The sequence below is a fragment of the Macaca fascicularis genome, chromosome 3 (assembly GCF_037993035.2).
Source record: "Macaca fascicularis isolate 582-1 chromosome 3, T2T-MFA8v1.1".
Lineage (NCBI taxonomy): Eukaryota > Metazoa > Chordata > Mammalia > Primates > Cercopithecidae > Macaca > Macaca fascicularis.
The window spans coordinates 51,143,598-51,157,604 of record NC_088377.1 but is presented as its reverse complement, the minus strand read 5'-3'; the positions used below and the strand labels follow the sequence as shown (position 1 = coordinate 51,157,604).

The 14,007-nt window shown below is 56.6% G+C and overlaps 1 protein-coding gene across 14 annotated transcripts in view; it reads left to right on the top strand.

Annotated features, from left to right (window-relative positions):
- The first annotated feature begins 4,720 nt into the window (after nt 1-4,720).
- Nucleotides 4,721-14,007, top strand: part of RASA4B (RAS p21 protein activator 4B) — a 33,790-nt gene continuing 24,503 nt past the window's right edge. For 11 of the 14 annotated variants that reach the window (XR_012432303.1, XR_012432299.1, XR_012432302.1 and 8 more), the window contains exons 1-4: nt 4,721-4,845; nt 10,531-10,587; nt 12,246-12,359; nt 12,864-12,925. Coding sequence is in view for 4 of the 14 variants with exons in the window: in XM_045389631.3 (XP_045245566.2) it covers nt 4,781-4,845; nt 10,531-10,587; nt 12,246-12,359; nt 12,864-12,925 (298 nt within the window). In the remaining 10 variants the exon portion in view is untranslated. Of the gene's footprint in view, nt 4,846-8,896; nt 9,049-10,530; nt 10,588-12,245; nt 12,360-12,863; nt 12,926-14,007 lie in introns of those variants that run through there. The other 3 variants (XM_074034639.1, XM_074034637.1, XM_065541751.2) reach the window with 1 other exon arrangement.

Here is a 14,007-nt window from a genome sequence, read left to right as displayed (position 1 = left end):
CCAGCCTGGGCAACATAGTAAGACCTCATCTCTACAAAAAAATTTTTTATTAGCTGTACATGTTGGCTTGTGCCTATAGTCAAAGCTACTTGAGAGGCTGGGCAGGAGGATTGCTTAAGGCCAGGAGTTCAAGACCAGCCTAGGCAACATAGTGAGACGCCATCTGTACAAAAAAATTAAAAGTTAATGGTGCATGATGGTGTATGCCATGGTCCCAGCTACTCCAGAGGCTGAGGTGGAAGGATCACTTGCGCCCAGGAGGCCAAGGCTACAGTGAGCCGTGATCCTACCACTGCACTCCAGCAGGGTCCACAGAGCAAGACTGTGTCTCTCTAAAAAAAGAAGAAAGGCTGGGCGCGGTGGCTCAAGCCTGTAATCCCAGCACTTTGGGAGGCCGAGACGGGCGGATCACTGGGTCAGGAGATCGAGACTATCCTGGCTAACACGGTGAAACCCCGTCTCTACTAAAAAATACAAAAAAACTAGCCGGGCGAGGTGGCGGGCGCCTATAGCCCCAGCTACTCGGGAGGCTGAGGCAGGAGAATGGCGTGAACCTGGGAGGCGGAGCTTGCAGTGAGCTGAGATCCGGCCACTGCACTCCAGCCTGGGTGACAGAGCGAGACTCCGTCTCAAAAAAAAAAGAAGAAAAAGAAAAAAAAAAAAAAAGGCCAGGCGTAGTGATTCAAGCCTGTAATCCCAGCACTTTGGAAGGCCGAGGCGGGTGGATCACCTGAAGTCAGGAGTTCAAGACCAGCCTGGCCAACATGGTGAAACCCTGTCTCTACAAAAATACAAACATTTGCTGGGCATGATGGCAGGTGCCTGTAATCCCAGCTACTTGGGAGGCTGAGGCGGGATAATTGCTTGAACCCGGGAGGCAGAGGTTGCAGTGAGTTGAGATGGCGCCACTGCACTCCATCCTGGGCAACAAGAGCGAGACTCCATCTTAAAAAAAAAAAAAAAAAGAAAGAAAAAAAGAAAAAAGAAAAAGGATTATAAGACCGATAACGAGTGGGCTACCAGGTCCGGGAGAGCTGACATTCTCCTGAATGTTGGTGGCCCTGTATTCGCAAATAGGCACCACCTTGGGAAATGTGGCAAATCCAATGGACTTTCTGCATGCACATGTCGTCTGGCCTGGAGATTCCATTTTTAGGAATTTATTATCAGCTGCATTTGCTTCCATGCAAAATGTATGAGCCATGCAGTTGTCAGGTAAAAGCAAATGATGGCAACCATCGGCCTGTCCACTAACAGGGAACCCAGACCTGTTGAAGAGAGATGGTATGTTTGCCCAATGGCAGAGAGAATGAACATGGTTGCTTGCTTGCTTTCTCTCTCTTTTTTTTTTGAGACAGGGTCTAGCTCTGTTGCACAGGCTGGAGTGAAGTGGCACGATCTTGGCTCACTGTAACCTCTGCCTCCCGGGTTCAAGTGATTCTCCTGCCTCAGCCTCCCGAGTAGCTGGGACTACAGGCACCTGCCACCACGCCCAGCTAATTTTTTGTATTTTTAGTAGAGACGGGGTTTCACCGTGTTAGCCAGGATGGTCTCGATCTCCTGACCTTGTGATCCGCCCGCCTCGGCCTTCCAAAGTGCTGGGATTACAGGCATGAGCCACTGCGCCTGGTCTTTTTTTTTTTTTTTTTTTTTTTTTTTTGAGACAGGGTCTTGCAGTGGCGCGATCTTGGCTCACTGCAACCTCTGCCTCCCAGGTACAAGCGATTCTCCTGCCTCTGCCTCCTGAGTAGCTGGGACTACAGGCGTGCGCCACCACGGTCAGCTAATTTTTGTATTTTTAGTAGAGATGGGGTTTCAGCATGTTGGCCAGGTTGGTCTCAAACTCCTGACCTCAGGCGATCTGCCCCCTTCAGTCTCTCAAAGTTTTTTGTTTTTTGTTTTTTTAAAATATTTTAAAAGACACATTTTCGGCCGGGCACAGTGGCTCACACCTGTAATCCCAGCATTTTGGGAGGCTGAGGTGGGTGGATTATGTGAGGTCAGGAGTTCAAGACCAGCCTGGCTGACATGGTGAAACTCTGTCTCTACTAAAAATACAAAAATTAGTCGGGTGTGCCAGGCGCCGTGGCTCAAGCTTGTAATCCCAGCACTTTGGGATACTGAGGTGGGCGGATCACCTGAGGTCGGGAGTTCCAGGCCAGCCTGACCAACGTTGAGAAACCCCATCTCTACTGCAAATACAAAATTAGCCGGGCATGGTGGCACATGCCTGTAATCCCAGCTACTGGGGAAGCTGAGGCAGAAGAATTGCTTGAACCTGGGAGGGGGAGGTTGCAGTGAGCTGAGATCGCACCATTACACTCCACCCTGGGTAACAAGAGCAAAAACTCCGTCTCAAAAAAAAAAAAAAAAAAAAAAAGCCGGTATGGTGGTGGGTGCCTGTAATCCCAGCTACTCAGGAGGCTGAGGCAGGAGAATCACTTGAACCGGGGAGGCAGAGGTTGCAGTGAGCTAAAGATCGCACCACTGCACTCCAGCCCGGACAACAGAGTGAGACTCCATCTCAAAAAATATATAAATAAATAAATAAATATAAAAATAAAAGACAAATTCTCCCTCAGCCGCCAAAATGACTCACAAGGAACTAAGAACACTAGATGCCTGTGGGGGAGAATCTGTGTGGCTGGGTGAGACTTGCGAGACTTACTTTTCTTTTCTTTCTTTCTTTTTTTTTTTTTTGAGACAGAGTTTCGCTCTTGTTGCCCAGGCTGGAGTACAATGGCGCGATCTCGGCTCACCACAACCTTTACCTCCCAGGTTCAAGCGATTCTCCTGCCTCAGCGTCCCTAGTAGCTGGGATCACAGGTGCCCGCCACCAAGTCCAGCTAATTTTTTTTGTATTTTTAGTAGAGATGGGGTTTCACTATGTTGGTCAGGCTGGTCTCGAACTCCTGACCTCAGGTAATCCACCCGCCTCAGCCTCCCAAAGTGCTGGGATTATGGGTGTGAGCCACCGCACCTGGCTACAGATTTACTTTTCATTGTAATGATTGCAAACTCTATTTTTTGAATTTGATCAAATGTGCCTGTACCATACAAATAATAAAATAGGAAAACAATATAACAGAAACTAGAATCTGTGTTAGACATCCCCCCCTCCACACACACACAATATATCCTGTGTACTTTGTTTTTTGAGACAGAGTCTCACTCCTTTACTCAGGCTGGAGTACAGTGGCTCGATCTCAGCTCATTGCAACCTCCCACTCCCAGGTTCAAGCGATTCTCCTGCCTTAGCCTCCCGAGTCACTGGGATTACAGGCACCCACCACCATGCCCATCTGATTTTTGTATTTTTAGCTGAGATAGGGTTTGGCCGTGTTGGCCAGGTTGGTCTCCAACTCCTGACCTCAGGTGATCTGCCCACCTCAGCCTCCCAAAGTGCTGGGATTACAAGCCTGAGCCAGCACATTTGGCTAATACCTCTTCAATTTGATAACGTGTGCATGTACCATACAAATAACAAAATGGGAAAACGATGTAACAGAAACTAGAATCTGTCCTAGACAACCCCTCCCCCGCCAACACACACACATTATCTCCTGTGTACTTTAGGCAGGTGTTTCTGCTCTCAGCACCTCTTTGCAGTCAATGAAACTGAACCAGCTCACAGAAGCTCAGGAAGCTGCCCAGGGTCACCCAGCAAGGGAGAGAGTGGTGAAGCTGAGTCCTGACCCAACTCTGTGGTCATGCTTGCAACAATGCCCTTAGGAGAGCCAGCTCCCCAGGGCCAGTCTCTGCCGTGCAGGGCCCCAAGACTGAACCATGAAGATGGATAATTCCAGAAACTCCGCTCTGGACAGAATCTGTGAGAAGGATCTCGCCCCAGTGGAACGACCTGCCATCAGGGAGTACTTGGGAGGCCAAGCCTGGCAAGCCTGGCCCCGGTGCTACCTGTGTGACCTCCTGACCTCCAACAGGAAATCTTCCCACTGTGAACCTCATCCAGGTTCCCACTGCGGGGACGCAGGAGGAGTAAATCAGGTGACAATTGAGAAAGCAGCTTCTCCCAAGCAGGTGCACAAAAAATCAAAACAAAAACAGGTCTCTCAAACCCAAATGCCAGTTTCCAAAACCTCTGAGCTGCCCGGGCTCTCTCTGTCTCCTTCTGGGTCCGGGTGGTTGTGATATAAACACTCCTGTTTGCTGTTTGTTACATTCGTCAGAACGCTCATTCATTCAACTCACATCCACGCAGGGCCTTCCACCCGCCAGACTCCGGTGGTCCCGGCGCGGTGGGAAAGTGTCCCCCCCTTGCACGCGCTCCCCCCTCAAGGCCCGCGTGTCCCCAGCTTACAGTCAAGAGTCACCCCCCATCCCCCGGTATTCGGTGCTCCTCGGTACTCGCGCTCGGACCACACCCGCCGCCCACACGCACCCGCGGCCCAGACCACGCAGCCCGGATTCCCCACCCGCGCCTCCAGGGGCGCCCCGCTGGAGCCACCGCGCGGGCAGTGCCCGCAGCCCGGCGAGCGTCAGCGCCTCCGCACAGGCCCCGCCCCTCACACCCCAGGCGGCCAATGAGCGCCGCGGCCCCGGCAGGCCCCGCCACGCTCCGGGGAATCCCGGTCGCGGATTGGCCGGCCCGGGAGCAGTGTACCCGCACATGGGGCGGGGGTGGGGTGAGCGGAGTGGCAGCGAAGCCCCGCCCCGCCGCCCTCCCCGGCCCGCCCCCCGCGGAGCCCAGTTCAGCGCCCGCCGCCCGCCGCCCGCCACCCCGGACCCCGGTGTCTGGCTCCCCACGAGCCGGGACCCCGCGATGGCCAAGCGCAGCTCGCTGTACATCCGCATCGTGGAGGGGAAGAATCTGCCCGCCAAGGACATGTGAGCGCGGCCAGGGGTGGGAGCCCCAACTTTCCGGGGAGGGGCACTGCCCCCCAGGACGCCTGACCTTTCCGGGGTCCACCCACAAGTAGAGCAGTGGAGAGGGTGCGGGAGTGCGGCCGCGGTGGGGGATCGGCGGGGAAAATGGGGACAGTGACATTTGCTGTGAGCACCAGACGGGGTGACAACCGAGGGGGGCGGGAAAAGTGTCACCGAGGGCTGGGGGGCTGGGAACTAGGGAGGGGGGCGAGAATTTGTCAGCGATCCGCGGCTTACGAGGGGAAGGGGCTTTGATAGGACAGGAGCTGGAGCTGGGTGATGTGCCAGGGGAGACGTCTTGGTGATCTGCCCCTGGGGTGTGGTTGGAGGGGTGGGGTGTCCCCCTGCAAAGGAAGGGTCTTGATCAGTAGTTCCAGAGCCCTTAATGCCCCTGAGTGTGCACCTGAAGCACATGCTGAGGCCCAGGGGCTGTCCCCGGGCTTCCTGCTGTGCACTTGGGTAGGAGGGACTGGCATGAAAAGTGAGAACAGGTCAGGAGGACAGGACAGGTGCAGGACTGTGGGGGAGGGAAGGAGAGTAGTAACTGTCTCTTGTGCCTTGGGCTTTACACCTGAGCCATCCCGTTAATCCTCGCAACCACCCAGAAAGGCGATTCTCACCGTTCCATTTTACAGATGAGAAAACTGAGGATCAGAGACGTGAAATACTGGCTCCAAGTGGCAGGCAGAGCAGGGTCTTGAGTCTAGGGCTTCTAACAGGCACTGACATCTGGGGATTCCCCTGGTCCCTGGCTCGATTTGGGGAGGTTTCAGGGGCCCCTCGTCCCACTCTTCTCAGTAGGTCCCAGGGCTGAGCTGCCTGACCCCTGGTCCCCCATCTTGGTCTTGCCACCACCTTCCTCATGTGCAGGGTTTCGGCAGCTCCCTGCTCCTCAAGCCTCAGTTTCCCCTCTTTAAACTAGGGGTTGAAATCCCTCTAGAGGAAGAGGGGGAAAGCTCAAAGGTCGAGGGGCACTGGCTGCCTGGAGGAGGAGGGTGGGAAGGGAGAAGGGGAGCCTGGAGGAAACAGAGTCCAAAGTCTGCGGGGCTGCAGTTCCCCACCCCTGGGGCTCCTCCTCGGGGCGCCCCGGGCTCCTGGATGCAGAGAAGTGGTCAGCGTGGGCGAGGGGGTGGGGCGGGGGTGAGGCAGGCACTCCGCTCACACATATGTATGGTGGCCCCTGCGAGCTTCCCAGCACGCTCAGCGCGCCACCACTGAGAGCAGCGCCAGTTCCAGGCCCCCTGGGTCTGATGAGGCCCAGCTCAGCAGTTACCATGACAATGGGGAAGGGAGGGCGGTGGGCAGCCCTAGGTGGGTTTCTGTGCTTGGAGGCTTGGAGGGAGATGGAGTGGGAGCTGCCAGTGAGGTGTGTGGGCTGGGAAGGCAGAGGAGCTCTGAGAAGGGTCTCAGCCTCCAGGCCCAGCCTTTAAGCACCCTCCACCCCCTGCCACCACTGGCACTAGGAACTAGGTCATCTTGGCCTCTTCTGGCTGGTGATGGCTGGGAGGAGCAGCCCCTCCGTCTGTCGCCTCCCTCCTCATCCCCACAGCAGCTGGCCCTAGTGCCTGGCTCCAGGCTCTCTCCAGCCCAGGGCAGCGGAGCTCTTCTGGTATGCCCACCTGGGAGCCCAGTGCCTGGTTCCCTGCCCAGTGCTTTGCCTCTGAGCAAAGGGGCTCCGTCTACAGTGGAGGGTGCCTTGAAATCTCGCTCCTCACCCTGTCCCCCTGCCTGCCCTACTCACGTCTCCTTTGCAACCCCCCTATCTTCCCCTGTGGCTGGCATACACAACTCTGACCTATCAGCCACCTCTTAAACCATCCCATAAACAGTCCCTCACATTTGGGTTACTACCCTTCACATCTCTGCCTTCGCCCATGTGTGGGGACTTCTGTCTTCAAGCACTCCCATTCAGTCCTCCAGAAAACTCCCATTCATCCTTCAGGACCCCTCTCAAACTTCTCCTCTCCAGGGCATTCTCTGGTGTCCTTGGGCAGAGTTCCTGGCTCCTGGTCTTGCCCCCCAGCACTTTGGGTGGCAGGAGGAAGCCCCTGGTGTGGCAGGGACTGTGAGGGCAGGGACAGTGACTCATTAATCCTGGCACCAGGTCCATAGTAGGGGAGAATAAGAGGTGTTGAGGACTTCCCCTACTTAGTCCTCATCTTAGCTTTATAAGGTAGACGTCCTCAGTTTGCACATTGGGAAACTGAGGCTCAGGAAGTGAAAGTCATTTGCCAAGTTGATACAGAGGGTAGGTAGAGAAGTCAGGATTCAGATTGCCTTTGTCTACTGCCAACAGGCTGAAAATCCTAGCCTGCCCATGGCTGCAAGCTTGCGGCTGGGCTCGGTGAGACTGAGCCTCGGAAATCCTATGCAAAGCATTTGGCTGCAGAGTCGGGCAGGGGTTTGGAGATCATGGGAGGCCCTTACTGAGTACTGGAGTTTCCCTGTGCCTCACCAGTGCCCCGCCTATCTTCTGAGTGGCATCCTCTCCAGCCAGGGCTTGCATACTTCCGAGGATGGGGAGCTCACCACCTCTCATAGTGGCTGATCTTGACTGAGTCAGTTCCAAGGAGGGAACGGTCCTCACACAGCTGCCAGCTGCCTTCCTGCCACTTCTGCTCATGGGTTTTTGTTCCTCTAAAGGGCACAGAGCACAGCTGCATTCCCCATCACTGCTAGCTTTCAGAGCCTGCCTGTTCCTGCCCTGCCTCTTCCCACTGTCTCCCATCCCCGCGTACTTAGGCATGAGCCAAGTCTCACGATGACCAGTGACCCACTGCCTCCCACACCAAGTGGCCTTGGGGACTGGCCCAAGGCTATTTCGGGGTTTTCCCTGATCCTCCTCCTTCCACAGCCTAGAAACTGCCAAGGCCCTAAATATAGAGGACCCAAAAGTAGCCAGACAAGGCCAGTGGTGACTGGCTTGGGGAAGGAGAAATGAGAGAGGTGGGCAGCCTAGGGGCCTCACTAGCGAAGAAGGAACTGGGCATGGGTTCCAGCAACCCACTGGGGACCATGGTTGGGCCCAGGTCCTTAAATCTGGCCTCGGCCTGCTCTCAATACCATCCTCTTGCCCCCGCCCTCTGATGCAGCCACCCAGCTCTTCACAGTCCTTGCACATTGGGGTTTGGGTCCTGCTTCCAGGCCTTTGGAAGCAGTAGCAGCTCAGTAGTGGGGGGACAGACCAGGGAGGTCCCCTGTTGCCTCAGCCAGGACTGACCTCTCCCTGCCTCCTCTGAGCTCCTTGTATGGCTCCTGGATCCTGCAGCCCAGCCCAGCACCTGGGGTGCCCAGGGGCCTGATTGCTTAGCACCTGGAGTCCCCTGGCTTTGGGTTGATGGGACACAAGCTGGGGTATTCACAGGGGGCTCCCTGGAGGGGGCTCTTTTCATTTTATTTTATTTTATTTTATTTTTGAGACAGAGTCTTGCTCTGTTGCTCAGGCTGGAGTGCAGCAGCGCGATCTTGGCTCACTGCAACCTCCTTCTCCGGGGTTCAAGGGATTCTCCTGCCTCAGCCTCCCCAGTAGCTGGGATTACAGGTGCACACCACCACACTCGGCTAATTTTTGTATTTTTAGTAGAGACGGGGTTTCACCCTGTTTCACCCAACAGGGTGGCCAGGTTGGTCTCGAACTCCTGGCCTCACGTGATCTGCCTGCCTCGGCCTCCCAAAGTGCTGGGATTACAGGTGTGAGCCACCACGCCCAGCCAGGAGGAGGGGACTCTCGAATGATGGCAGGGGGAGGTTACAGGCACAGTTGCAGGCAGTGCTAACATGTACTGAGCACCTCCAAGACCTTCTCATATCATCTCAGGACCCAGGGAAGCTGCCTTGTGAGCCGGGATTACACTTCCCACTTTATAGGTAGAAAACTGAGTCTTGGTAGACATTTCCTGTCTGTGTCCAGGAGCTTCTGGAGCTGTTTGCCCCAAGTGCCTTCCTCTGCCGGAAGAGCCCCTTTTGAGAAGGGAAGCAGAGGCTGGAATTCCCCACCCTCCACCATAGAAACACACTTCCTTTTTATGGACACTCAGTGGAGGAACAGCTCTAGAGACAGCCTTCACTCCCCCACTTTACCCAGTACCAGCCTTAGGCCTGGCTGCAGGTCTCTCCCAGCTCCAGGAGGCCCCCAACACCTGAGACCCTTGGAACTGAGCGCAGGTTTGCATTCCCCCATCCCTCTTTCCCCAGATAGCTGTTATTCATTCACTCACCATCAGTTCATTCATTTGTCAGTTCATTCGGCAAACACTCACGGGCTGCCTGTCTTGTGCCAAGCCCTGTGGGGTCCCTAGGGACATAGGCATGCTCCCCGCCCCCAGGCAGCTCAGAGCAGGTGGGAGGCAGCTGATCACTACCAGGCTGGATGAAGTGGGCAAGGAATGTGAGTCCAGGGACGCCTTCCGCCCCATCCCGCCCTGGGGCAAGGGAGGGCCCTGGCAGGGCTGAAGGCAGACTGGGCAGAAGGGACAGCAGGAGCAAAGGCTCCAGGGAGATTAAGGGGCTAGACTTTGGTGTAGAGGGTAGGGGTCCCAGGAGCTTGCCTGGAGCTGTTGCTTGGAGCTGTTTTGGGGGGAGGCAGGGATGGGGTAGGAGGGCATAGAAAGGAGGAACATTCTATCCCCTGCGGGAGGAACAGCAGGTTTCCAGCAACCCCTCCCTCTGTCCCTCTCCCTCCCCTCCCTGTCTCTCCCCTCTCCCTCTCCCTCTCACCCCCTCCCTCAGTCTCCCCCTCCCTCTTAACTCCCTCCCTCTTCCTCTCCTCCCTCTCTCCCCTTCCCTGTCACCCCCTCACTCAGTCACCCCCTCACTCAGTCTCCCCCTCCCTCTTACTCTCCTCCCCCTTACTCTCCTTCCTCTTACTCTCCTCCCTCTCCCCCTCCCTCCCTCACTCAGTCTCCTCCTCCCTTACTCTCCCCCTCTCTCCCCCTCCCTCTCTCCCCCTCCCTCTCTCCCCCTCCCTCTCTACCCCCTTCTCTCCCCACCTCTCTCCCCCTCCCTCTCACTTTCCTCCCTCTCTCCCCCTCCCTCTCACCCCTTCCCTCTCACCCCCTAACTCAGTCTCTCCCTCCCTCTTAACTCCCTCCCTCTTACTCTCCTCCCTCTTTCTCCCCCTCCCTATCACCCGCCTTCCCTCCCGCTTCCCTCTCTCTCCTCCTCGCTCTTCCCTGCCCCCATCCCTCTCTCTCCTCCCTCTCAGCCCCCTCCCTCTGTCTCCTCTTCCCTCTTTCTCACCTCCCTGTCCATCCCCTTCCCTCTCTGCCCCTCCCTCTGCCCCTCTCCCAGTCCCTCCCCCCACTCCTTCCCCCTCCTTTCTTCTCCTTTCTCTCTCTACCCATCCCTGTCTCTTCCCTCTCCTTCTCCCTCCCCCACAACTCTCCCTCCATCTACTCCCACCCCTGCCCGCGAAAGGGGAGCCCTGCCGCGGGTTCCTGCCCTTCCCTCACCATCCGCTCCCGGGCTGAGGGCGGGGACCCGTGTTTGGCCAGAGGAGCCTGCGGTCTCCTAACCAGGATGCGAAGACTCAGCCTCCGCTCTCTTCCCCGCGCTCCTCCCGAGGGGCCGGGGAAGAGGGAGGAGCGTGCCGCGAGGCCCCGCCCCGCCCCTGCCCTCCAGCCCCGCCCCTGCCCTTCTGTCTTGCAGCACCGGCAGCAGCGACCCTTACTGCATCGTGAAGGTGGACAATGAGCCCATCATCAGGTACCGCCCCCACTCCCAGGACCCAGGGGCGCTCAGCCCCTCACGGACCTGCGCTCTCCCCGCAAAGGGGTGTGAATTTTGTTGTGAATTTTGTACGGAGATGGGAGGGGGCTTGGTGCACCTGGTCCTCTGCCTGGGATTCCCCACCTCACCCTGACACCCAAGCTAGGAGGGGAGAAAGACCTTGGAGGAACTGGCCTGGCCAAGAGCCTCTCGCCGGACTCTGTTCATCTTTGCAATCACCACAACCTCCGGGAGAGACAGATGCTGACGATTTGTAACAACAGCTCTCATTTATGGAGCCAGCCCTTTTCTAGCCCGTTTAGTTCTTGCAATTAGTGAGATACGATATCATTAGACCCCATTTACAGACTAGGAAACTAAGGCTCAGGGAGACTACCCTGTCCAAGGTCACAAGCCTAGTAAGTGGCAGAGCCACACTGGAGCCTAAGTCTGGCCTCCCGAGAGCCTAGCTCCCTTCCCCTCCCTGGTCCTGGCTCTAACTTGGGTCCTGTCCCCTGAGAGTCCCACAGTGATTATCCCTCGAGGCTGGGCACCCGCAGCCTGCACCCCAAAGAGCCACTTCCTCCGGATGTCCCTTCCTCCATGGTCCCCATGATCTCTGGGCAGGGTCTTTGCTGTCCTCTCCCTTCCTTCAATCAGGCTCTTGCTTCCAAGTTCATGGCCAGACCTGCCCTGCTGTTCTGCCCACCTGAGTGCCCGTGGCCTACTCGTAGCCAAGGCCACCAGACTCCCAGTCCTTCCCCACCTGCAAGCAGGCTCCCAGCCTTTCTCAAGGGTCTGCAAACCACAGACAGCAAGAGGGAGAGGGGTGTGATGGCACTGCTGTTCTTGATACAGAAGGGAAACAGGCCCTCGAGGTCAGATGACCTGTCTGAGAAGTGGTTGGCATGAGGTGGTCCCCTGAACTTTCATCTGGGTCCTTGGGGGCTTCAGCATGTCCCCACCCGCTAGCCCGCTGAGTCCAATGAGTTGAAGGCTCTGATCCACAGGGGGTTGACCAGAGCTGGGTGAGGATGGGAGGCCAGGCTCGGCAATCGCCCTGAGGCAGGTATCCTGTGACCTGAGGCCAACACCTACCAACTGTGATCTGTTTCCCCAAATGTAAAACAACTGGAGAGGCTGGGCACAGTGGCTCACACCTGTTATCCAAACACTTTGGATGGCCGAGGCAGGCGGATCACCTGAGGTCAGGAGTTCGAGAGCAGCCTGGCCAACAGGGTGAAACCCCGTCTCTACTAAAATGGCAAAATTAGCTGGGCATGGTGGCAGGTGTCTGTAATCCCAGCTACTCAGGAGGCTGAGGCAGGGAGAATTGCTTGAACCCGGGAGGCAGAGGTTGCAGTGAGCCGAGATGATGCCACTGCACTCCAGCCTGGGTGACAGAGCGAGACTCTGTCTCAAAAAAAAAAAGATAAATAAAATAAATAACAGCCAGAGAGAGGCAGCCCTGTGCCCCATCCAGGGCAGAGAGGAAGGTCAAAGGGTAGTGACTGGTGGTGGACAGTAGGGTCTGGCACAGGGGAAACACGTCCGCAGCAGAGCCAGTAGTTGTAGGGGTAGGAGGAGATACAAGGAAGGTCCCAGTCCAGGGCCTAGGGGTGGCCTGGGCGCCTGCTGAGGGTTCTCTCCTGCAGGACAGCCACCGTGTGGAAGACCCTGTGCCCCTTCTGGGGTGAAGAGTACCAAGTGCACCTGCCGCCCACCTTCCACACTGTGGCTTTCTACGTCATGGATGAGGATGCCCTCAGGTGAGCACCCCCCTCTCCAGCTGGGACCCAGACCTGGCCATCTGATTGCTCCCTGGCCCATTTCACCGCCAGGACTCCTGGGTCTCCTTTTTGGCATCCTCTTTGCAGCCTGGAGGGAAGCGGAGCCTGGGGGCCTGGGAGGACGAAAGGCTTAATCCTGTGGGTGTGCACATGTGTGGCTCCATGGTGCACGCGCCATGTGTGCAGGCATGGGGGCGCAGGTGTGCATGGACTACACATGTGCGTGCAGGTGTGAGCTGTGAAATGGGCACCCAGAGAGCGTGAGCTTGGCATGTGCAGGCGTGTGATAGAAATGTCATAGAAACCTATCACATCCCCCAGAAGGTCCAGAGCCCACAGCCTACAGAAGGGCCACAGGTCCATCTAGAAATGATGACAGTGTCCACCACCCTGCTCCCCCCCGGGGGTCCTGAACTTGGTGGGAGGTCCCAGAGGGCAGGTCCTGAAGCCCTACCCAGCTCTGACTCCATCTCCCTCCTCTAGCCGGGACGACGTTATCGGAAAGGTCTGCCTTCCAAGGGACACCCTGGCCTCTCACCCTAAGGGTAAGTTCTCCCTTTCCCTCCCGCACTGGTCTGCCCAGTCCCTGGCCTCCCTCTCACTCGGAGACCTCCCCTCTAGGCTCCATCTGGTCTCCAGCTCAGGGAAAGCCATTTCTACTCTCCCCAAAAGCCAGGGCCACGTTCTGTACTCCTGGCCTCTGTTCCTCAGCACGTCCCCAAACCTGGTTGTTACTGCGTCTTCCCTAGGGCAAAGAGGGGCTGCTACGGGTGGAATCTGAGGCCTCTGCTGGCAGAAGAAGGGGCCTCCTTACACTCCATTGCTGAAGCGTAGGGACCCCTTCTCCCAATGGAGCCAGCTCCTTCTGTAGCCCATGGGGTCGCCTCCACCTGGACCCTAGTACCACTGTGTCCTGAGTCTGAAGGGTTGGCCTGGAGCCAGTGCAGGCTGGAGATCCCTTTGAATTATTTATGGGATGCAGACATTGTTTGGTGTTATTGTTTTTAAAATTTTTACGTAGTTAAAAAAAAAAAAAAGGCCGGGCGCGGTGGCTCAAGCCTGTAATCCCAGCACTTTGGGAGGCCGAGACGGGCGGATCACGAGGTCAGGAGATCGAGACCATCCTGGCTAACACAATGAAACCCCATCTCTACTAAAAATACAAAAAAATTAGCCGGGCGAGGTGGTGGGCGCCTATAGTCCCAGCTACTCGGGAGGCTGAGGCAGGAGAATGGCGTAAACCCGGGAGGCGGAGCTTGCAGTGAGCCGAGATAGCGCCACTGCACTCCAGCCTGGGCGACAGAGCGAGACTCCGTCTCAAAAAAAAAAAAAAAAAAGAAAAAAAAAAAGAGGCCGGGCGCAGTGGCTCACACCTGTTATCCCAGCACTTTGGGAGGCCGAGGCAGGCGGATCACCTGAGGTCAGGAGTTTAAGATCAGCCTGGCCAACATGGTAAAACCCTGTCTCTACTAAAAATACAAAAAATTAGCTGGATGTGGTGGTGGGTGCCTGTAATCCCAGCTACTCGGGAAGCTGAGGCAGGAGAATCGCTTGAACCTAGGAGGCGGAGGTTGCAGTGAGTCAGGATCACCCCATTGCACTCCAACCTGGATGACAAAGCGAGACT